At 47.9% G+C, this 22,179-nt stretch overlaps 2 protein-coding genes across 2 annotated transcripts; one reads left to right on the forward strand and one right to left on the reverse strand.

Moving 5' to 3' along the window:
- The first annotated feature begins 136 nt into the window (after positions 1 to 136).
- On the forward strand, positions 137 to 16,840 carry LOC140547213 (protocadherin Fat 1-like). The gene is made up of 15 exons (XM_072670803.1): positions 137 to 146; positions 277 to 666; positions 808 to 1,022; positions 1,245 to 1,382; positions 1,508 to 1,651; positions 1,807 to 2,004; positions 2,392 to 3,126; positions 3,217 to 3,319; positions 3,417 to 3,548; positions 3,896 to 4,053; positions 5,757 to 6,394; positions 6,506 to 6,616; positions 6,693 to 7,345; positions 7,530 to 7,667; positions 15,098 to 16,840. Exons 1-15 carry the CDS (start codon positions 137 to 139, stop codon positions 15,757 to 15,759), a joined length of 4,425 nt encoding a protein of 1,474 aa, XP_072526904.1. The 3' UTR covers positions 15,760 to 16,840.
- An 837-nt stretch (positions 16,841 to 17,677) lies between these two features.
- Positions 17,678 to 21,714, reverse strand: LOC140546788 (uncharacterized). The gene is made up of 2 exons (XM_072670188.1): positions 21,618 to 21,714; positions 17,678 to 20,652 (listed from the first exon to the last, which is right to left on the reverse strand). The coding sequence occupies exons 1-2, from the start codon at positions 21,673 to 21,675 to the stop codon at positions 19,154 to 19,156; spliced, it is 1,557 nt and encodes a 518-aa protein (XP_072526289.1). The 5' UTR covers positions 21,676 to 21,714; the 3' UTR covers positions 17,678 to 19,153.
- Positions 21,715 to 22,179: the final 465 nt, after the last annotated feature.

Here is a 22,179-nt window from a genome sequence, read left to right on the forward strand (position 1 = left end):
CGCATTGAAGCATTAATGAGGATGAAGTAGAGTGTAGGACTGTCCCAATACTTTTGTCCATCGTCACACCGGCAGTCACACCGGCAGTTGGGGCGGTGTGTCGCTCCACAGCAAAGGCAGGATTGCTGCACCCACCATGGAACGTGGTTACTGGGACCCCGTGTACAACCCAGTTGGGGCCCTTGCTTAACCCGTCCTGGTCCTGCCATCACTGACCCTGCCGGGCGTCCATATGTGGGGCCTCACTGGTGTGCGTGTGTCCGTGTTCCTCTCCAGGTCCGAATGCCGCCCTGCTCTTCTCTCTGCTGGACTCGGCTGACGGCGCGTTTTCAGTGGACGAAGTTTCGGGCGTGTTGTTCCTGGACTCCGCTCTGGACCGCGAGATCCGCTCCTCGTACACGCTCCGGGCTCGCGTCTCCGACCGCGGCTCGCCCCGCTCGCTCTCCTCGGTCTGCACCGTCTCCGTGTCGGTGCTGGACATTAACCACGACCCGCCGGTGTTCCAGCGGCGGGAGTACGCGGCCGCCGTGCCCGAGGATGTCGCCGTGGGCACGCAGGTGCTGCGGGTGCAGGCGCTGAGCAGGGACGCCGAGGCCGGGGACCACATCACCTACAGCATCGTCAACGGCAACGAGAGAGGGGCCTTCAGCGTGGACCCCCACACTGGTCAGCACGGAGATGATGTTTAGTTAGACTTATTCATGGTTATTAATATTGCCGTAATCGTCCGAGCTAATGCCGTTCTCTCTCTCTCTCTCTCTTTCCGTTTCTCTCTGTATCTCTATGTCTCTCGCCCCCCTCCTGTAGGTGGCGTCTTTGTTATTGAGCCTCTGGACTACGAGTCGTCTCATGAGTTTTATCTGACGGTGGAGGCCACGGACGGAGGGACCCCGGCGCTGAGCGACATGGCCACCGTCAACATCAACGTGACGGACGTGAACGACAACAGCCCGGTGTTCGGGCAGGCGGTGTACGCCGCCGTGGTCAGCGAGGATGCAGACCTGGGGAGGACCATACTGACCGTGAGTCTGTCCGAGTCTAGAGTTCCACCAGTGTTCCATGCTGGAGGGCTTTAGTCCCCACAAAGTTATAAAAACACAAACACACACACACACACACACAACCACACACACAGCCTCTCCCCTAACACTAGTGCTAATAGACTGGAACACCTGAGCCTCAGCTGGTCGCCTAAAGCAGGTGTGTGTGTGTGTGTGTGTGTGTGTGTGTGTGTGTGTTTGAAGGTCGTGGCTGATGATGTAGACGGACCCTCCAATAACCAGGTGCGCTACTCCATCACCGATGGCAACCAAGGCAGTCCATTCACCATCGACCCACTGAGAGGAGAGGTCAAGGTGGCCCGCCATCTAGACAGAGAGAAGGTAGGAGACACACACACACACACACACTCACACACAAACAGCCCTGTTACTTATATTGGACTCTTATTGGTGACTTATTGTGTGTGTGTGTGTGTGTGTGTGTGTGTGTGTGTTGTGATATGTAGACCTCGGGATACACTCTGACCGTGACAGCGTCTGACGGGGGCAGCCCAGTCCGCTCCAGCAGCGCTACCATCAACATCGACGTCTCGGACGTCAACGACAACCCTCCAATCTTCTCCCAGAGCAACTACAGCATCATCATACAGGTGAAAGGAGGCGGGGTTGTGGGGGGGGGGGGCTCCAGTCCTGACCGCTAGGGTCACACTTTTCCTCCAGTCAAGCTTGAAGTGGACTGGCTAGAACCCTTTGTTCTAGATAATCGTCACTAACGCTTTTCTCCCTCCCTGCCTGGTTCCTGTAGGAGAATCGTCCGGTGGGCACCAGCATCCTCCAGCTGACCGTGACGGACCGCGACGCCTCCCACAACGGCCCGCCCTTCACCTTCGACATCGTCGGGGGCGACGAGGACGACGCCTTCCACATCACCCCGCAGGGCGCGCTGGTCTCCACGGCAACGCTGCGCCGCCAGGCCAGAGAGCACTATGTGCTGCAGACTCGGGTGAGCCTCAGAGGAACAAAGTGGGGAGAGAGAGAGAGAGAGACAGAGAGAGAGAGAGAGAGACAGGGGAAGAGCACAAGAAGAGAGAGAGAGAGAGAGAGAGAGACAGAGAGAGAGAGAGAGACAGAGAGAGAGACAGAGAGAGAGAGAGAGAGACAGAGAGAGAGAGAGAGAGAGAGAGACAGGGGAAGAGCACAAGGAGAGAGAGAGAGAGAGAGTGGCCAGAGTTGCCCTTTAATATCTGGACGTAGTGTTTGCGGCAGTGCTAACTGGTGTACATACGCTTCCATTGCTTGTTAGCCACATTAGCCTCCCAGCTTCTTTTCACTGACTCGATTCGTTTGCCCTGACTCTGACTCTGATTCATGAATCTTCTCTCTGTGCCAGGTTTCGGACAGCGGCCGCCCCCCTCTGTCCTCCACAACATTCATAAGCGTCCGCCTGGTGGAGGAGAGCGTCCACCCTCCAGCCGTCCTCCCGCTGGACGTCTTCATCACCACGGCGACCGACGAATACCCGGGAGGCGTCCTGGGCAAGATCCACGCCACCGACCAGGACGTGTACGACACGCTGACCTACAGCCTGGCCCCAGACTCCACCTCGGGCCCCGTTCCTTCTTCGCCGAGCTCCGCCCCTCTGTTCTCCGTCTCCCCTGCCGACGGTAAGCTGGTGGCTCTCTCTGGCCTGGATGCCGGCCAGTACATGCTGAACGCCACGGTAACGGACGGCCGCTTCACGTCGGCGGCTCGGGTGAGCGTCCACGTGCGCCACGCCGCCGCCCACATGCTGGACAACTCCATTGGCGTCCGCTTCGCCGCCATCGCCCCGGAGGAGTTCATCGGAGACTACTGGAGGAACTTCCTGCGCGCCTTGCGGAACATCGCCGGGGTCCGGAGGGCGGACGTCCAGCTGGTCAGCCTCCAGCCGGCCGCAGACGCCTCGGGAGACCTGGAGGTCCTCCTGGCCCTGGAGAAGTCAGGAAGTCCCTACCAGCCGCAGGAAGTGGTGTACCGGAAGCTGAATTCCTCGGCCGGTGCCATCGAAGAGATGACGGGCGTACGGATCGTCCGCGTGGCCAAAAAGCTGTGCGCCGGACTGGACTGCCCGGTTAGCTACTGTGAGGTAGGGATGACCTCACTGAGCACTGAGATAGCGTCAAAGTTTGACCAATATGGAGATCACAGTCCTAACGATGCCTGTTTCCACCCACAGGAGACCATCACCCTGGAGACGGGAGCAGCGTCCACCTACAGCACGGCCAGGGTCAGCTTCGTCACGCCGAGACACATCCGCACAGCCAAGTGCCTCTGCCAGGGTACGCACACGGGGGCTTGCCTGTCTGAATTTGGGGGTCTCTAGTTAAAACACACCTATAACCTGTTGAAAATATGTGTGTGTGTGTGTGTGTGTAGGTGCCGAGTGTTCAGCGTTCAGTAAACTGTGTGTGGGGAACCCGTGTCCTGAGGGTATGGAGTGTGTGGAAGACCCAACCCACACCAAGTTCAGCTGCGTGTGCTCGGACGAGAAGTCTGGACAGTGTTCTGGTGAGGATACACATGACTCTACCCTACACACTGTACCCTGTCCAGAAGTTTGTGGACATCTCCTTTTAGGTGACACAGCTGTAGAAATCTCAGCTGAACGTACTGACAGTAGAATGGGTTTATTGTGTGTGTGTGTGTGTGTGTGTGTGTGTGTTGGGGGGGGTTATTAGTGGGCTGTTGGGTTCTCCGGCGTGATGGAGCTCCATCCAGTACCTTTGGGATGAGTGGGTGTGCTAGAACATGAGTACCTGGCGGAGCAAGAATAATTGCATGAACAGGTGTCCGCATACTTTAAATTTTTAATATTTATGCCTCTCTCTCTCGCGCGCTCCCTCTCTCGCTCACAGAAGGCCAGTCTCTGACGTTCAGTGGTAACGGCTACGCCCGCTACAGGCTGATGGACAACGAGAATAAAGAAGAGATGAACCTCTCGCTTAGACTTCGCACATTCGCCGATCACGCCACCGTCATGTACGCCAAGGGCACGGACTACAGCATCCTGGAGGTCAGCCGACACACACACATACTGTATACACACACACACACACGTGTGCATGTCCTAAAAGTCCTGTAGTGTTAGTGGACCGCCTCCAATTTAGATGGCGCTTCCGAATCTCTCATCTCAAAGCGTGATTTTGTATTTACTGCTGGGGAGTAAAAGTGAATTACAGTCCACAACTGCAGAGAGAGCCCAGGAGCAAGAAATAGAAAGTCTGGGCTGCAGGTTGTAAACCTGTAAGATAATAAAATACATATAATTTATTAATGTATTAATTATTAATTGGCTGATTAATGTCCAGCAACTCAGCTACCGTAACAGAGACAGCCTGTTTAGCTTTATGGGTTAAAGAGAGACAACTCAGACAACTCCATATTTAGTCGATCCGCCGAGGCCTACTTGGTGTCTGAAGTTTGCTTCGTTTTAAAACTTGGATGCTAATGTGGCTAACTAATGGAAACCTATGTACACCAATTAGCATGGTGCACACCGCAGGCCTAAATCATCACGCCCTTGCCTCAGAATGTTCACAGGTGTTCGGTGATCTCCAATAGACATGCCTATAGGGTTTCTGACACTGGATGACCTCACCGGTGACTCTACGACTCCGGTATCTGGGAAAATCTGCCCTTTTTCTCTCAAACTGCCTTTTTCGTCTTTTCTCCCACACTCCCGTCTGTCCTGACTTGGAGAGTCTGTCTGTCCCAGTCCAGCAGAATGCAGAGAGGGGGTTATTTTAGTGGTGGGAGTGACAGGGTTAGAGCTTTCTCACTGGGCGAGAGAGGCAGAGTGAAATGCTATCTGTCATTATATCATCATTACAGTGCCCTGCTATTTCTGCAGCACACTCCACGCCCACCACTACACTAGACTGGGCTTTATTTAGCCTGGGAGAATGTTTCACACACACACACACACACACACACACACACACACACTTGGGTTTGACTTTAATTAGCCTGTGAAAAAGATTAGCGCACTTTATTTGAAGGCTGCCTACATAGGGGCTTTATGAGACCTGCACAGGCACGGAATAACGTATTTAAGAATTGAGAATTTCGGAACGTCCTCGTCAGTTTTCGTAAGGGGACGAAGCAAATAGCATTCTATGGACATACAGAGCTTTACATGAAAGCGATGGATGGACATTCCTTTTATGAGACATCATTCCCGAATTCCCAAAACCTAATTAAAGGAAAAGTTTACGAGGAAAAAACCCAGTGAACATGACAGATCCCAGACCTCAGATACAGTCAGTCCACCAAGAACGGTTTGGTGAATGAAATGTGATTCTGTAGGTTAAAACGGGAGATGCTAGGCTAATGTCGCTAACCAACACTGGATTTAGACTGTCACCAATCCACAATTCCATCAATACCCGCCCTGAAGGCGTTTTTCGGGAACCCGGGACTACTTTTCCCTCAGCACAGTATGTGGTATCATTCCCCGCATCATGCAGTCGCTAATGTTTTTTGAAGCTAATAAGTTAGTAAGCTAATAGGCTAGTAAGATTCGGGACGTGGGTTTACCGAGATGAAATTGGTGTCAGTTTAATTCCGATGTTTGTAGCAATGTTAGCCTAGCATCTCCTGTTCTGAACTGACATCATTTCTTGGCCGATCGGCTAAATGTATCATTCTACGCAACACACACAGTATTCTACAGTAACGCTAACGTTAAACCCCGCCCACTCTTCCCTTTCGGCCCAGATCGTGAATGGACGTCTTCAGTACAAGTTTGATTGCGGCAGCGGCCCAGGCGTTGTCTCCGTCCACAGCCCGCTGGTCAATGACGGCGAGTGGCACTCCGTCTCTCTGGAGGTGGACGGTAACTATGCCCGCCTGGTGCTGGACGGGGTCCATGCCGCTTCGGGGAAAGCCCCAGGAAACCTACGCACCCTGAACCTCGACTCCAGCGTGTTCTTCGGTGGCCGCGGGGGTCGTCCCATAGGGGGCAGCAGCAGCGGGCGCATGGGACGGAGCCTGCCTGTGACCGGCGGCCTGCGCGGCTGCCTGGAGGCCATCGTGCTGAACGGCCGGGAGCTGCCTCTGAGGTCGCAGCCCCGCGGACCCCTCGGCGTGCTGGAGGAGCTGGTGGAGGCAGCCCCTGGCTGCAGCTTGCCCCCGCCGGCCCCTGCCTGCACCAGTAACCCCTGCAGCAACGGGGGGACCTGCGCCGAACTGCCCAACGGAGGTTATTTCTGCAAGTGCAGCGCTCTGTTCATCGGCACTCACTGTGAGATCAGCATCAGCCCCTGCTCCTCCAACCCCTGCCTCTACGGAGGGACCTGCGTGCCCCGCGGAGACGACTTCTACTGCCAGTGCCGAGGACAGTACTCCGGCCAACGGTAAGAACTTTGTCCCCTGCACTTTGCATCATCAGCCCAGGGAGGGATCTCAGGTTCTGGTCCACGTCCATGGTCCTGCATCTCTAATCGCTCCTCTGTTGTGTGTGACAGGTGTCAGCTTGGTCCGTACTGCACGGAGAACCCCTGCAAGAACAGCGGCCGCTGCATCGACAGCCTGGACGGACCGGTGTGCGAGTGTGAGCCTGGTTTCCAAGGAGACAGGTAAGACAGGCCTACAATCTAGAGCATTCATATCGCTGGACGTTCACAGGTTGCTAATCCACCCACGTGTCTGCAGGTGCTTGAGTGACGTGGACGAGTGTGCGAAGAACCCCTGCGCCAACGGAGGTCAGTGTCACAACACGTACGGCTCCTTCACCTGTAACTGCTCCCTGGGCTTCGGTGGGCGCCAGTGCGAGCTTCGCGCCGAAATCCGCAACGACTTCGTCTCCACGTCCTGGAACATCGGCCTAGAGGAGGTCATCGGGATCGGCGTCTTCGTAGCCAGCATCTTCCTCATGGTCCTGCTCTTCGTGCTGATCCGCAAGCGCGCTTGCCGGCTCTCCAAATCCGACCTGTCCCCGGACGATGCCGGGAAGCGCTTGGGCGTGGGTTCCGGCCCTCACTCCTTCCTCCAGCGGCCGTACTTTGACGCCAAACTCAGCAAGAACATCTACTCGGACGTGCCGCCGCAGGTGCCCGTGCGGCCCATCTCCTACACTCCCAGCATCCCCAGCGACTCGCGCAACAACCTGGACCGGAACTCGTTCGAGGGCTCCACCATCCCTGAGCACCCCGAGTTCAGCACGTTCAACCCGGACTCCATCCACGGGCACCGCAAGACCGTGGCCGTGTGCAGCGTGGCCCCTAACCTGCCCCCGCCGCCACCATCCAACTCCGTCTCAGACTCGGACTCCATCCAGAAACCCAGCTGGGACTACGACTACGATGGTACGGACATTTTAATTTTTTTGCCTCGTCTCGATTCCACAGAGCACTACGTTTTAGTCCACTAAATGGACAAAAGTATTGGGACACACCTCCTCTTAATCACTGAATTCAGGTGTCCCAATACTTTTGTCCAAAAGTGTATATCAGTATATATCAGCTAACCGTGTACATCTCTCTCGCACAGCTAAAGTGGTAGATCTGGACCCGTGCCTCAGTAAGAAAGTGGTGGAGGACAGTGCGTGTCACCCCTACAACACCAGGGGGAGCATGTCTGAGGTCCAGTCCCTCAGCTCCTTCCAGTCCGAATCCTGCGACGATAATGGTAAGTGCCCGCACTCCGACCGGCTCCCAGACCCGCGGGGACGATCCACGGCAGCGCACGGATTAGCACACACACCTGACTTAGCTTAGCTCCTGCTAGCCTGTTAGCTAATTAGCGTATTAGTTGATTACAGCTGGACAGCGGCTGATCCGTGCACTGCTGAACCATTTGGGAGCGAATTTCTTCAGGCAGATTGAAGTGTATGCTAATTGTATGCTTATGCTAATTTTTGATAATGTCGTTCTACTTAGAATTATGGGAATTCCCTGACCTGTTCTTGTGTTAGACTGTGTTAACTGAAGCAGATTTAGGAGAATACTTCACCCAAAAGTGCTAATGTGGCTAACAGCAGGAAGCTCAACCCTTGCGTAAGTTAGCGACATTAGCATTTTTGAATGAAATTGTATCGACGGATATGTTTTAGACTGCCGATGCTAAGCTTGCGCTGCATTTTAGCTTAGCTACATGCATGCTAAAGCTCCCTGAACCTCTTTTTCTTATGTTATGTATCACTTTCGTTGCAGCACTGTAGAGTTAGCTTGCTAGCTTTAGCGCAGATACTAACCCTCTCTCTTCTCTTGTCTCTTCCTGTATCTCTGGCTGTAACTGAGTAAGGGGCTTCGTGGTTTACGGGTCATGTTACTGTGTTATGTTTCTCTCCCCCTTCTTTTGCTCGCTGCACTGGGACGTTTAGCTCCCATTTGGATCAAACCCCACCAAAGACACAGAGCAAGGTTTTAGCTAGCCACCTGCTCGTAAGTCCACGTGATCGTGTGGATCAGAAGGAAGGGACGGCCTCGCCGAAGGCCTTGCGAGATTCTCAATGTATAAAAAAAAGAAAAACCCCATTTCTGCCCATTTCCTCCCCTTTTTTTCACGGCTTGAAGGAATTCCCCGAAGAAAATTCCCCCTGTTCGACGTTAGCTTAAGACGACGGCATGATTATTATTATTTTTAGCTTTTAGTCCTTTCAGTTTTACGCCATTCACCTTTTCTGTTCTGCTTGTTTTCTGTCTTATTATTTATTGATGCATGTCGCCACAGCTGCAACCGGATGGTTGACGAACTCAGCCGAGAGCATTAAGCAAGGGTACAGGACGTCAATATCTTCGGAAGTTCACTTTGGACCCCACGAAGCCATTCAGACGTTCATTTTGACCATCCACTGTGCTTTGTCTCCAAACTCACCCCTCAGAGAAATGACCGCAGATCGACCTGTCCATACTCTGCTCACAAATACGTTCTTTTGTAGCTAGCCCAAGAAGCTAATTTGGTTGCTAGCTTGGAAAAGCGCCGGAGAACGTTTGAGAACCATTTGAACCAATAAAAAAAACTACAATACGGTTCTTCAGTAGAGAACTTCGTTTATTCCGATGTACTTATTTATTCTTTCATTTTATTTGTATACGACTTAAAAAAGCTTGCATGGTGGCGCATTCGTCGCCTAGGTTTCATGTCGCTGCACCAACACAGTCCAGCTTGGTAAATTTCGTCAAATTCTAACGTTAAAAACCAGCTTTATGTTGATTTGCGTAAAATTCAGTTCAGTAGTCTAACTTTCAGTAGCTTCGGTACTTCATATAAACCCCGTCTGGACAGTAGACCCACACTTCATTCAGTTCTTCACTCTAAAAACGACACTATTGCCACAATTACAACAATTTCATAGGCCCTAAAATAGAGCCCTGAGGGACTCCACAAAACATACTTAACGAATTGGGCACCAAATACTTAAAGAAAAGGTTTGTGCTTTAGGATTAATAGGTGAATAATTCATCTAGGGTTTTAAGAGTCTATTAGGAATTTATTAGGAATTTATTAACCTAGCAACAGGTTGATGTAGGAATTTAATGACATCTCAAAACGAGATAAAAACATACTTTCTGTGTTTAGTCCAGCATTCGTAGCATCGTAAAGAAACACTTAGCTTCAATCCAAATTCTGCTATCGTTACTACCCTGCTCGTAAAAGTAGCTACACTCCTAAAAACAAAGCTGGTACGAAAGGTTTCTTGAATGATGACAGAAAAAACACTTTTGGTACCAGAAAAACGTATTGATCGTTAAGAATCTGAGCTGAGATTTTCATTTGTGGCCCCCCATACCACCAGTGGCAGCAGCCAACAGCAGGAATTGATTAGCGTAGTATCGGTATGTCAACTACGAAAACCTGTGTAATACCGTTACGTTTTATTATTCAATGTTATTTTCTAAAATTTTAGCATAACATCTCGGTGCTCTTGGGGGCCCCCTGGTGGCGTTAAGCGGCCACGTAATTGGACTATGCCTTGGGCCGGCTCTGGTCTGATCTACAAACCGATTCTTTACGGGACTAGAAGTGGTTCTTCTACGGCATCGTTCAAAGACCCTTTAGCACCACCTATATTTTTAGGTGTGGAATAAACACAAATAGAAAGAAGGCATTTGTGAGCTTTTATGGATGAGAGCATTTCTGAGACGCTGAAGTTCCTCAAAAACAGCCTGGTCCTCCAGTCTTCTCATTTTCCACGGTTTCCAGCTCTGCTCCTCCGTTTTTCCGTTTCTGCCTGGGGCTCGAGAGGCTGCCTCTTGCCTCGTCTTTCCTTTTCTTTCTTTTATCCTTGAGAATTCTCCCCAACCTTCTTTCGATCCCCACTGTGCCGCCAGCGGCACTCCTGAACATCTACCTCCGCAGTGTTGTTATCGGTGTGTGTGTGTTTGTGTGTGTGTGTTTGTGTGTATGTGTGTGTGTGTGTCCATCACAAGCACAAAAAATCTCCACCCTACACCTCCACTCCCTCATACTACATCCAGAACCCTGTGTCGTTTGTTGCTCGTCAGATTAGCCACCTCTACCTCAACCTCACAGGACTGTAGAGAGGTGATACCCAGTTTTGCGCTGGAGCTACGAGGCTAATTCCGCTACCACAGGTATAAAAAGCTTATTAGCATGAGCTAATTAGCATATTAGCATCAGCTAAACCCCCACACACCTAGCTTTTGGGCTAACAAGTCATATAAGCCTATACCTCACTAAGTAGCACTGTGCTAATTAGAGGGGTATACCCTTTCACGACTTGTAGAGAAGCACTGCTTGTTAGCGACATAGCGGCTAAACTGAAAAAGCACCAAACCAGTCTTGAGAACTGTGGGATTGAAGAAGCACCACATGTTAGCAACATTAGCTTCACAGTTTCAGTGCTAAACTAAGAAAGCACTGCTTGTTAGCGACATTAGCTTCACAGTTCCTGTGCTAAACTGAAGAAGCACTAAAATAGTCTTGGCCGACTGTATCTGAGGTAAAACTTAGCACTGGAATTGTGAAGCTAATGTTGCTAATAAGCAGCACTTTCTTAGTTTAGCACTGAATATGGGGCTAAACTAAAGAAACGTGTTAGCAAAAGAACTTGTTAGCAACACTAGCCTCAAAGTTCCAAAGTGAGGTAAGTTTAGCACTGGAACTGTGGGACTGAAGAAGCGCTACATGTTAGCGACATTAGCTTCACGGCTCCAGCGCTAAGCTGAGGGAGCACTGCACCGGTCTGGGCTGAGTGTACGTGAGGCGAAGGGTCCGGTCGTTACGATGTTTCCCGCACTAACCTTCGCTCTTTCTCACCCTCCACCTTCCTCCCCTCTCCCAAAGCCTCCCTAGTGACAGTCATCCACCCGGTCAGCTCCACGGCTGGCCCGGTGGAGGCGGCAGGTACCGTGTTCTTGTCTCTTCACCTCCATCAGTATCTGCTCCGATGTCTGTGCTCAGATCTGTAGTGACTGCAGTCTGCGGTGGGAGATTTTTCAGACCACTGGATGCCATTTCTTCAGCTGACCGCAGCTGACCGCAGCTGACCACAGCAGAACGTGGGGTTTTCTGAAGATACTTTGCATGAAAACCTGAACATGTGCATTTACAGCACCAGTCCAAAATTCAGATTTCAGCCTGGAATTGATGCTTAAAAGCTTGATTTCAGTATTTATCAAAAATGTAGGTCATAAAGTTGATACCTAAACATGTTTATAAATGTAAATACAAATAATATTTAGTTATTAAAGTTACTTCAACTTCAACTTATTATTTATAGATTTATTTAGTATTTATTTAGCTAAACATATTTAGAATTTCTAATTCTATTTATGTTTTTAGTTACATTAATTTTTAATTAAATTTATATTCAATTATTATTTACATTTATTTTCCATTTAATTGATTATTTATTTAAATGTAATTTAAAATCAGTTCATTTAAATGTATTGTATGATCAGATTTTATTAATTTGTATATAAAAATTAATTTTTATTTACTTATGTATTTTGTATTCATTTAAAATCATTTGTTATTTATTATTTATGCTTTTTTTCCCCTATTTTCCATTTAATGTATATTTATTTATTGACAATTATTTTATTCAATTTATATTTATTTAGATTTTATTTTAATTAGTTAACATTTATTTTAAATTCATATTTTATTCATTTGTATATTAACGTCTATTTTTATTTGATTTACTTAAATATTTTGTATTAATTTGAAATCAGTTTTTTTATTTAATATTTATGCATTTATTTTCCTATTTTCCATTCAATTTAGATTTATTTATTGACAATTATTTTATTCCATTTATATTTATTTATTAATAATTTAGATTATTTAGATTTGCATTTATTTTAAATTCCATTTATATATATATATATATATTTATTTACATTAGAAAAATTCTGTGTTCGGAGTCTTGCCCCAGGACTCTGTCCCAGTATTCGGTATCTCCAGTACGGAAAACCAGTGCTGTATTTGCATGTGTAGGAACCCCCACCTCCAGCCACGTGGTGGCAGTTCTGCTGCTGGTTTGAGCTAGTTGACAAATTTAGCATTTTCCCAAACATGAGTCTAGAACCCACCTGACTCGTACAGAGTCTAGAACCCACCTGACTCGTACAGAACAGCACGTCTGTTTAAGAAAATGGCATCACTGTGTTCTGTAGCGGTGTCTCTCTCTCTCTCTCTCTCTCTGTGTGTCTGTGTATGTCTCTCGTCCTCTGGCTGTAGAAATCTGACATGTTCTCTCTGGTTTTTCTGCTCCTCACTTTCGCCTAAAGAGTCGTTCTCGCCTCATGAGCTCAAGAACCCAAGAGGTGAAACTTTGTTTATGTGTGTTTTGCCTGAAGCCCCCGTAAGTTCCCCCCTCAGAGCTAACTGAACCCTGCATGCGGGCAGCGCCGCGACAGAGAACACCGACATTTAGCCTTTAGCATCGTAGCCTTTAGCGTCACCTCAGTAAGTCAAGCTGCTAACCAACGCTAACTCTACGAAAACTGAGTGAAGGTCGTAGGAAAGAGCTGATTCAACGAAGTCAAGATGTTATGAAAGCTAATGCTATTCAAATTAGCATTAGGCTACTACTTTCCTCAAACTACGCCAGGCTAATGGTTTAACTACTAAAAGTTAGCATTGTGTAAATGACTTGCCTCAAACTGCGTCGAAATCTTGAGGCATCTCAGTGCTAATGCTACAAAACCTGATTGAATGCAAACAGGAACAAGTTCATGTAATGTAGCAAATACTTAAAATACTTTAATTAATTTTAGAAATATTAAAAATGAGCATTTAAATAAAATACTTGTCTTAAAATCATTAAAGCAAATACTGTTAAAAGTTAGCTTTCCTCAAACTACGCAGAGCTGTTCAGTCATCTTAATGCTAATACTACAAAGAGTTAGCATTATAAAAGCAAGACCCTTTAACTGATAGCTTTTAGCTTTAGCATTAGCGTTAGCTACATTAGCACTGTGTAAAGCTGCCCCTTGTTATGTGGTCATATTGACTGAAGTTATTTTAATGCTAATGCTTCAAAAACTGAATGAAAGCTATTAGAAAGAAGTTAGCATTATGAAATCAAGATAGCGCTAGCATTGTGCTACTAGTTTCCTCAAACTATATGAAGCTTGATAAGGCATCTCAATGCTAATGCTACAAAAACTGAATGAAAGCTAATAGGAAGGAGTTAATGTAACGTAGCCACAGTACTATTAAATTAGCATAGTGTAAACTACTTGCTTCAGGGCTTCATCAAAGTTAGCATTATGAAAACTGGGCTAACTGTTTGTGCTAACTTCTAACTTTAGCATGTTAACTACATTAGCACTGGGTGAAGTTGTCCCTTGTTATGTGGACATATTGACTGAAGTCATCTCAATGCTAATGCTTCAAAAACTGAATGAAAGCTAATAGGAAGGAGTTAGCATTATGAAAACAGGACGTTGCTAACTGTCCAGTTTCTAGCTTTAGCCTGTTAGCTACATTAGCATTGGGTGAAATAGCCCCTTGTTATGTGGTCATATTGACTATATTAAAGTATTTTACTCTCTTTTATAATTAATTACATGATTTAATTGGGTAGTTCTTCGTCACGGCGCTGCAAGAGTGTGATTTCCTCATTAAAACGGTAAAACTGTAGCTACCTTGTCGGCTAATTTTACCGTCACAGCTTGAAAACATACTCAAACCGTAGGTGAAACCATATTGTGTCGTAAATTTAATTAAATGTATTTTTTAATTTTTGACCTGATTTGTTGTAAATAATCCCTGATTTGTAAGGTACTAATAAGAGTTAGCTACCAGTGCTAACGCTAACGTATCTAAATGAAATTAAAATGTGTGTATTTCTGTGAAGTGATGCTACGTGGCGTTTTAACCGTGTGATTGATTGTTGATGCTCCTTGCATGTTGTTGTTTTACTCTGTTTGTGAAGGTTTGGTGTGGGTTCTGAATCAGCTCAGCTAATTCTAAAAACAAATACGAAAAATCAAAAATTTAGGGGTTAATTTGGCTAAATTTTACTCTGCTAGCTTTGTCTGGGTTGCTAGCGGATTTTGGGAATTGGCTGAGCTGAAAATAAGGCTGTAACCTCATCTCTGTCTGCCGTGACGCCGTCATTGGCTAAGCATTGCCATGGACGATAATTTCAGCACGTGTCCTTGAACTTGGACAACAACCGATAATTCAGTTATAACGGAAGTCTGTGGGCAGATGCTGAATTGTCGGTGAATGCTCATGCTAAATATTTGTTGAAGTGGGTGTGGTTTTTCTAAAAAAAAAAGTGGGTGGAGTTTGCTGTGGACACCAGTAAAGCTTAGGGACAGCTAAATTGACTGGAACTACTTTTTATTGTCTTGAAAAGTTTTCTCAGACTTTCCCATCATAACACCTGTATCGTTAATTTGTAATTAATGAAATGACTAATTAAATTGGTCTTATACACAAGTTTATTTAATTTCTATTTTAAGTTATCGTATATTAATAATCCAGCATCTGCCCCCTGACCTCCATTATATACGCTACAATCAGAGGCGCCTAAATTATGGTCCATGGTAACGGTAACTACAGAGCTAAGGTTGGAAATCGCTAAGGTTGCAACTTTCCGTCATTATCTCTCTGACGTCTCTCGTTAACCCCTGCAGGATATCACTGGGACACATCTGATTGGATGCCAAGCGTTCAACTTCCTGGAATCCAGGAGTTCCCTCAGTACGAGGTGGTGGAGGCTCCGCCCACTCTGTACAATGACCCCGCCTTGCTGGACACAGACTACTACCCCGGCGGCTACGACATCGAGAGCGACTTCCCGCCTCCGCCCGACGACTTCCCGCCGCACGACGACCTGCCCCCGCCCCCGCCCGTGCCGGAGTACGGCTACGACACGCTCCAGTCACCCGCCAGCCGGGTGCTCGCCGGCTCCCCCTCCAGCCCCGGAGGATCGGCGGTGCGACAGCGGCCGCCGTTGCCCCAGCTCTACACCCTGAGCCCCTACCTCCCTCACCACTACTCCTCGGACCCGGAGCCTCAGAGCGAGCCCAGCAACAGCGGCTCCGGGTCCAGGACGGGGCGCTACCCGCTGGGCTACGGGCGGGATCTGGACGCCCCGGCGGCGGATAACGTGTCGCTGTCGCTGTACACGTCCACGGCCTCGTGCTCGGACATGTCGGCGTGCTGCGAGGAGTCGGAGGCGCTGATGAGCGACTACGACAGCGGCGGCGAGGACGGAGGGGCGCAATTCCAGCGGCTCGTCATTCCACCGCTGGATTCTCAACAACTGCAGCAGCAGCAACATACTGAAGTCTGACACTGGATCCAAACAGAGCAGAAAAAAGAAGAAAAGTGCCTGAAAACTAAACCTTATGCAGGAGACTCTTGTCGTCGACAAAGCAACAAACACACATGTAAACAAGCTGTACGCAAATGCATTCATCACACTGTACACACACTTCACACAGCAACATACAAACAAACACCAGGACAGACCCCAGAGACCCCTCGGCCTCTCTCAGCCACTCATTCATTCCACTCGCAGTCACTCGCCGAGCCGAGGGCGCCCAGCCAGCCCTGACATCCACGGAGAACCGAAGAACCGGCAACACTTCAAAGCGATACCTGTCTGTATTTGTATAGATACAAAAAATAAACATGCCAACTGTTGTGTTTTTTCTATAATTACAGATCCTCGTCGGTTTGTAATGTAAATGGTACTGTACAGTTTTGATTTACTAGGTTGTTTTTTTGTAGATATGATTTTTATTTTCCAAAAAAGAAAAACAAAACAAAAAAAAACTGCACAAACTAAAAAGGAGTGTGTCGTTTATCAGCCTTACTGTATTTCTCATTCACATCAAAGCAAAAATAGAGGAGAGCGGAAAATAAATACATAAACAAACAAACACGAGTTGATGCAAACGTGCGACTTGTCTCCACCCTCGACCCCAACAGGTTAAATACTGTCCGCTCCGGCCTGTCGGGCGTCCGCATATTATCGTGATGTTCTTTTCCATAATTGTTTCTGTTTTTGTTGTGTTTTTTTTTTTGTTGTTGTTGTTTGTTTGTAAAATTGCAACTTTGAACCTCTTTATTTTTCCACCATTAAAAAAAGCTACAAAAAAAGAAACGTACGAATGAATAAATAAATAAATAAACGAAAAACAAACGGGACCCAGTATATTTATATATTGCGAGATGATGAAGCGTGGATGCGCTTCGTTTTTTCAGGCGTTCGCTCGCGTGTGGGCGGCGCTCTGGTCTTGTTAAAGGTTTTTTTTTTTTTTCTTCTTCAAGTTTTATTTTGTTTTTGTTTTTGTTTGTTTTGTTTTTTTAATACTGCCACTAGCTTAACCGCTTTACTACTGGCAATAAATAAATTATTCTTAAAAATACCAGCACTCGTCTCGTTTCCTTGCTTTGTGAAGATGCTGCTCTTGATTTTTATGTCTGAGGGGTCCTGGAGGGTCCTGAAGGGTCCTAGGGGGCAGCAGGGTTTCCAGTATTTTGACGAAGCACTCACTCTAGCCCCTTTCAGACATGTACGGTAACCCACAAGACGTCTTCCCAGACGTTACCTGGAGGAGCTGTATGTGGAGGCGCAGATGTCGGAATCAGTATGGTACATTACCTGGTACAAGGTACAGTCCAGGTAATGTCCGAGTGAGCCCAGAGCAGGTCACTGTCCCTAGAATTCACTCTGAGTCATGACGTACTGCACATACCTTGGTGTCTCAGTAGTTAGAGCACCGTGCTTTTGATGACAGGGTTGTAGTCTGTAGTTGGTTCGAGTCCCCGGGCTTAGCAAGATGCCACTGTTGGGCCCTTGAGCAAGGCCCTTTACTCTCCCTGCTGCCTGGGCGCCGCAGCAATGGTTGCCAGAGTTCTTATGTGAAATCAGCAGCACTTACCACTAGGGGGGGTTAGTTAAGAGTAGCCAGCCAGTCCCACCACCTACCATGTGTTCTTTGGAGGTCCTCCATGTTCCTCCTCACAAACAGGAACTGGAGCAGGAGCCAAACCCATAACCAACCACAGGAGGAACATGGCCGAAGCCCCTCCTCTCTAATCTAACGCCCTATAAACTCGTCCACATGTCTACGACAAGTCTGCGCAACCCTCTACCACCCCGTCACCTCCCTGTTCACCCTGTCGTCTATTGTTCCTGGCTCCACTGGCTAAAGTACTGATGGACGTGATGCAGAACAAAGACATGAAAAGTCCCACAGTCGTCTGATTGTAAGGGCTTGTTTATTTGTATTTGGTATAAGATTTTAAACACTATAAAGTGAGGAACCGGAGAAAAGGAAGCTGTCACCTCTTCAGGAGCTCAGGCTCAACAAAATCACTGAAAAGTTCTAGATGTCAGTTGTTAGCATAGTATTGCTCTATTAACAGTTCCAAAATACACAGAAGATCTAGAGATACATAAAGATAAAGTTTGTAGACACCCTGTCTAATGAATGCTACTCTTCCTTGCACACATTGCTGCTGCCTAGTCCCTGTAGAGAAGTTGGCACCATGCTGCCTAATGCCAGGCCAGGCATGGGCTAGAGGAGGGATATAAAGCCTCCCAGCATTGAGGAGCTGTGGAGCAGTGGAAGAACTGTGTTCCCTGGAGTGATGGATGGTGGAGCTCCATCCAGTACTTTTGGGTGGGATGAGTTGGGGATAATGAGGACAGTCCCAAGGGTCACGGAATGCAATCACATCCTTATAGCAGGATCCACTCTTTTTGTGTGTCAAGCAGGTGTCCCAATACTTTTGTCCATAAAGTCACGTTTGTCTATAATGAGAAAGGACAGATTCCTGGACAGAGGGGAGACTTGCAGAAACCTCTAATTGAAGGTTCTTCGGCATCTAATTTTCCCTGTTGTTAGTAAGCTTGGAATCCGTTAGGTCTTGACTGCTTGCAGAGGTTTATCCATGTTATGGTAAAGACAGAGGTCCGTGTTACGGAGTGGTTGTGTAAGTAGTTGGTTGCTGACAGGGAAAAGGCAGCTGCAAAGTCCTGCCAGGAACACCAGCCTATAAACGTCTGCCCACAGAAGAGCAATTCCAGGGTAAATATACAAAAAACACATTCCTGACCAAAGTGGATGAAGACAGGGTTGACGAGGATTGGGGTTGGATAACAAAAAAAGGCAGAAGGACAGCTCTCCAGGAGTCGATTTGGAGACCCCTGCTGTAGACCATGCGTAGGGATCTTTGGAGGGCGTTTTCACACCTGTAGTTGGTTCGCTCTGGTCCGAATCAGTTGACAAGTTTGTGAACTTGGAGCATTTTCCTCTTGGTTTGGTTTAGTTCCAGAACCACATGACTACCAACCAACATTCTCTCTGCTGATTGGTCAGACCTGTCTAGGGCAGAAGGTCAGAGATGGCATCTGGGCAGTATATCAGGTTAACACCTGGATACTGGAGCTCGTTGAGCTCCTACTTGCAGAGTACGCCTGATAGTTGGGTCGCATCGAGGTCAGATCACTGCTCCAGAGTTCTGGATTTGGGACCAGACCGAGACCCCCTCCTCTTAAGGGTCTTGGTATAGTTGTTTTGGTCCGCATCCGAGTGCAATTACCTGCCCAAGCAAGTCGCACCGAGGCTGAAAACAAAAAAGTAAAAAGTGCAGGTGTGAAAACCCCTTAAGAGAACCCTGGACCAACTGGACAACCTAGAGGTCTGGAGAGGAGCTAGTCCCTAGACGTTTAGCTACTGTTTGATGGCCGAACTTTCCTCCCAGGGAACGGTGCGAGCTTTCTCGCTTGCGATATGCTTCGTCAGCATGAGTCGAGCCTGGACTCCGGGACTGATCGCCAGGACGGACTCACACTCATAGACGTCATAATCCAAAGGGCAACCTTCTTCCAACCTCTTTTCAAAGTTCACGACCCACTCATACTTGCCGTATTTGTCAGTCTCGTCTGCAGCGCTAGCGTAGAATCCCACCCATGAGTTGTCAAAGACGCTTTTCCAGTTAGCGAAGGACTTCTTAACGTAGAGTCGTGCACAGGCATAGCCGTCTTTGGTATAAAGCTGGAGACTCATATCGAAACCCCTGACCCTAGCTGGAGGAACCCAGTTGGCGTCGTCAAACTCTGGGCCCTTCCAGATGCTTGTGTAGTGCCTGGTGCTGAAGACAAGGTAGTATGCAGTCTCTTCACTTCTTAGAAGATGTACCTGGAGGCCAGGGTTCAGAGGCACGTTAGTGTCTATGGATCCGAAGGTCCTTCCGTTCAGTGGGTACTCCCTCAAAGGTTCTTCTTGGGTTCCGTCTGCATAAAGACCTATATTCACCTCTAGCCTTGCGATGCTCTCCGGTATCCCGCTCCACAAGATCCTTGCGTACCCTTTGGATGTGGTTTTCACCTCTAGCTTCATCTTGTAGTGGACTTGACATTGGGTTTCACGGTCCTCTACCGAGAGCGGATAACAGCTACCATCCGGGTCGTTTGCTGGGTTTGTTGAGCAGAGAAAAGCCAAGAACCTTTGATGGATGTTGTAGCCAGCAAGAGCCAGAAACCACGCAAGACCTGGTGCCTTTGGATACACCATCTCTACCTTTGCAGCTTTCTGCTGATGATCCAAGACCTTGCATGGGCTGAAGTCCAGTCTGGGATCATCGGCGTCACAGACAAGGTTGTTAGAAAGTGCCTGGATTTGTAGAATAAGTTTAGGACTGATCTCATAGGTGGTGTTCGGGCCAGCTCCTTGGCCTCTGTCCTCAAAGTGCTGAGTTATATACACTTTGTCCACCTTCTGTGGACTGTTCTTCTGGACTTTTAGCAGCACCCTGTCCATGTTCCGGTGTTGAGTTGATCCCATTGAGTTGTGGAAGTCCTGTGTTACATAAGAAGGTAACATTCGAGACCCTCCATTACTGAGATCCCCCAAGGAGTAGTACCAACCTTCAGCCTGAGACGGTCGTCTTCTTTCATTAACTGGATGAAGCATCTCATGTCTGGAGCACCGTAGCCCATAGATGCCTTGTCCTGGATCAAAGTTCAGCCAAATCGCTCCACGTCCATCAACGGTGACCGTATTGGCAAACCAGTGCAGAAGCAGGAGACCATGCCTCGGGAATTCTTTGACCAGGTTTTTGTCTTTCTTCAAGTCCTTAATATCTTTCAGGGTCTTGATGGCCGTGACACTGGCCAAGACCAGACAGAGGCAGAAACAGCGAAGGACTGCTCTCCTCACCATCCTCAAACCTGGAGAAATGAGAAGGTACAGATAGTTGCAGAACTTTGTTAGAGCACTTCGTAGGTCTCGGCAGCCACTTTTCACCCCGTTCTTCAGTGGTCAGGACCCCACAGGACTGACCACCACAGAGCAGACTGTGGTATTTGGGTGGAGGGCCATTCTCAGTGCTGCAGTGACCCTAACTGACCTGGTGGTGGCGAGTGTGTTGATAGTGTAAGTGTGGATCGGATGTACAGCAGTGCTGCTGGAGTGTTTAAACGCTGTGTCTGTCCACACACTGTCCACTCGTCGTTAGACATGTCTACGCAGCTGGTCCAGCTTGTAGATGAGGTAAAGTCAGGGACAGAAGCTCTCTGATCTGCTGCTGCACAGTTTGTTGGTGTTGGTCGTCCTCTTATCCTTCATCGGTGCCCACAGGATTTCGCCCATGGGACGCTGTTGGCTGGATATTTCTGGCTGGATATTTTTCCACCAGCACAACACACACTACACACTAACACACTCGCCACCACCAGGCCAGTCAGTGTCACTGCAGGGCTGAGAACGACCCACCACCCAAATTCTTCTACAGTCTGCTCTGTGGTGGTCAGTCCTGTGGGGTCCTGACCATAGAAGAATAAACAGGGTGAGAGGAGGAGGCTGATAACAGAGTGCTGAAGGATTTCCTGCTCAGATATTTAGATATTTGCTTCGCCGCTACGCTACAGCTTAGCCCGAGCTGCACTAATTGTACCTTATGTTTCTAAATTCCAGACCAGAAGCAGCAGCCTGGTCCAGTCCCCACATTCTTTAGCTCGGCAAATGTCAATCACACGATGGGTCACCTTCAGAAAAAGTACTTCTTATATAGGAGAAGAGCAGCACAAACAGCTAGGCTAAAAATATGAGGCAGAACAAGAAGTCCAAAATAGCAAGACGGGCATAAACAGTGGGCAGCTTGCTCCCTCTCAGGGTTCGGGCGGCTTATACTCACTTCGGTTGTGGCTGAACTCTGTCCCAAGTGTTATTCTGAGGGTCTCCAGAAGTCCCATCCATGGATTTCGTGCCTTGAGAAGCACTAGTCTTGTTAGCACAAGTTGTAGCCCTGGAGCAAGGCTGTCTTATGTAAGCTCCCGACTCCAGGAACTAACGTCACTTCATAAAAAAAAAAAAAAAAAAAAAAAGACAGCAGCCATGTTTACAATCAGATCTTCTTAGGCTACTTAAAGGGGCCCAAGCACCTTTTTCCCTGTAGGCTGCAGATTGTACATTTTAGATTGACCTTAAATGTTGGCTGTATTGTAACTGTAACTACACCTTACACTTAGATGATCATGGAGCCTTTAGTGTTATATAAAGTGTGATCAGGTCATAACCAAAGACAGAGAACCCAGTTAAATTGAACCTATATTTACATTTATGGAATTTAGCTAGATTACTGAACTGTGCAGAAACACACTAGTGTAAAAATGTGGTGGACATGCAGTAAAAGCTTCAGTAGAAGCGATATCAGTGCTCTGTTAACCCCTCAAAAAGTCCAGTGTATCATATTTGAT

This window comes from Salminus brasiliensis, chromosome 24 (assembly GCF_030463535.1).
Source record: "Salminus brasiliensis chromosome 24, fSalBra1.hap2, whole genome shotgun sequence".
Taxonomy (NCBI): Eukaryota; Metazoa; Chordata; class Actinopteri; order Characiformes; family Bryconidae; genus Salminus; species Salminus brasiliensis.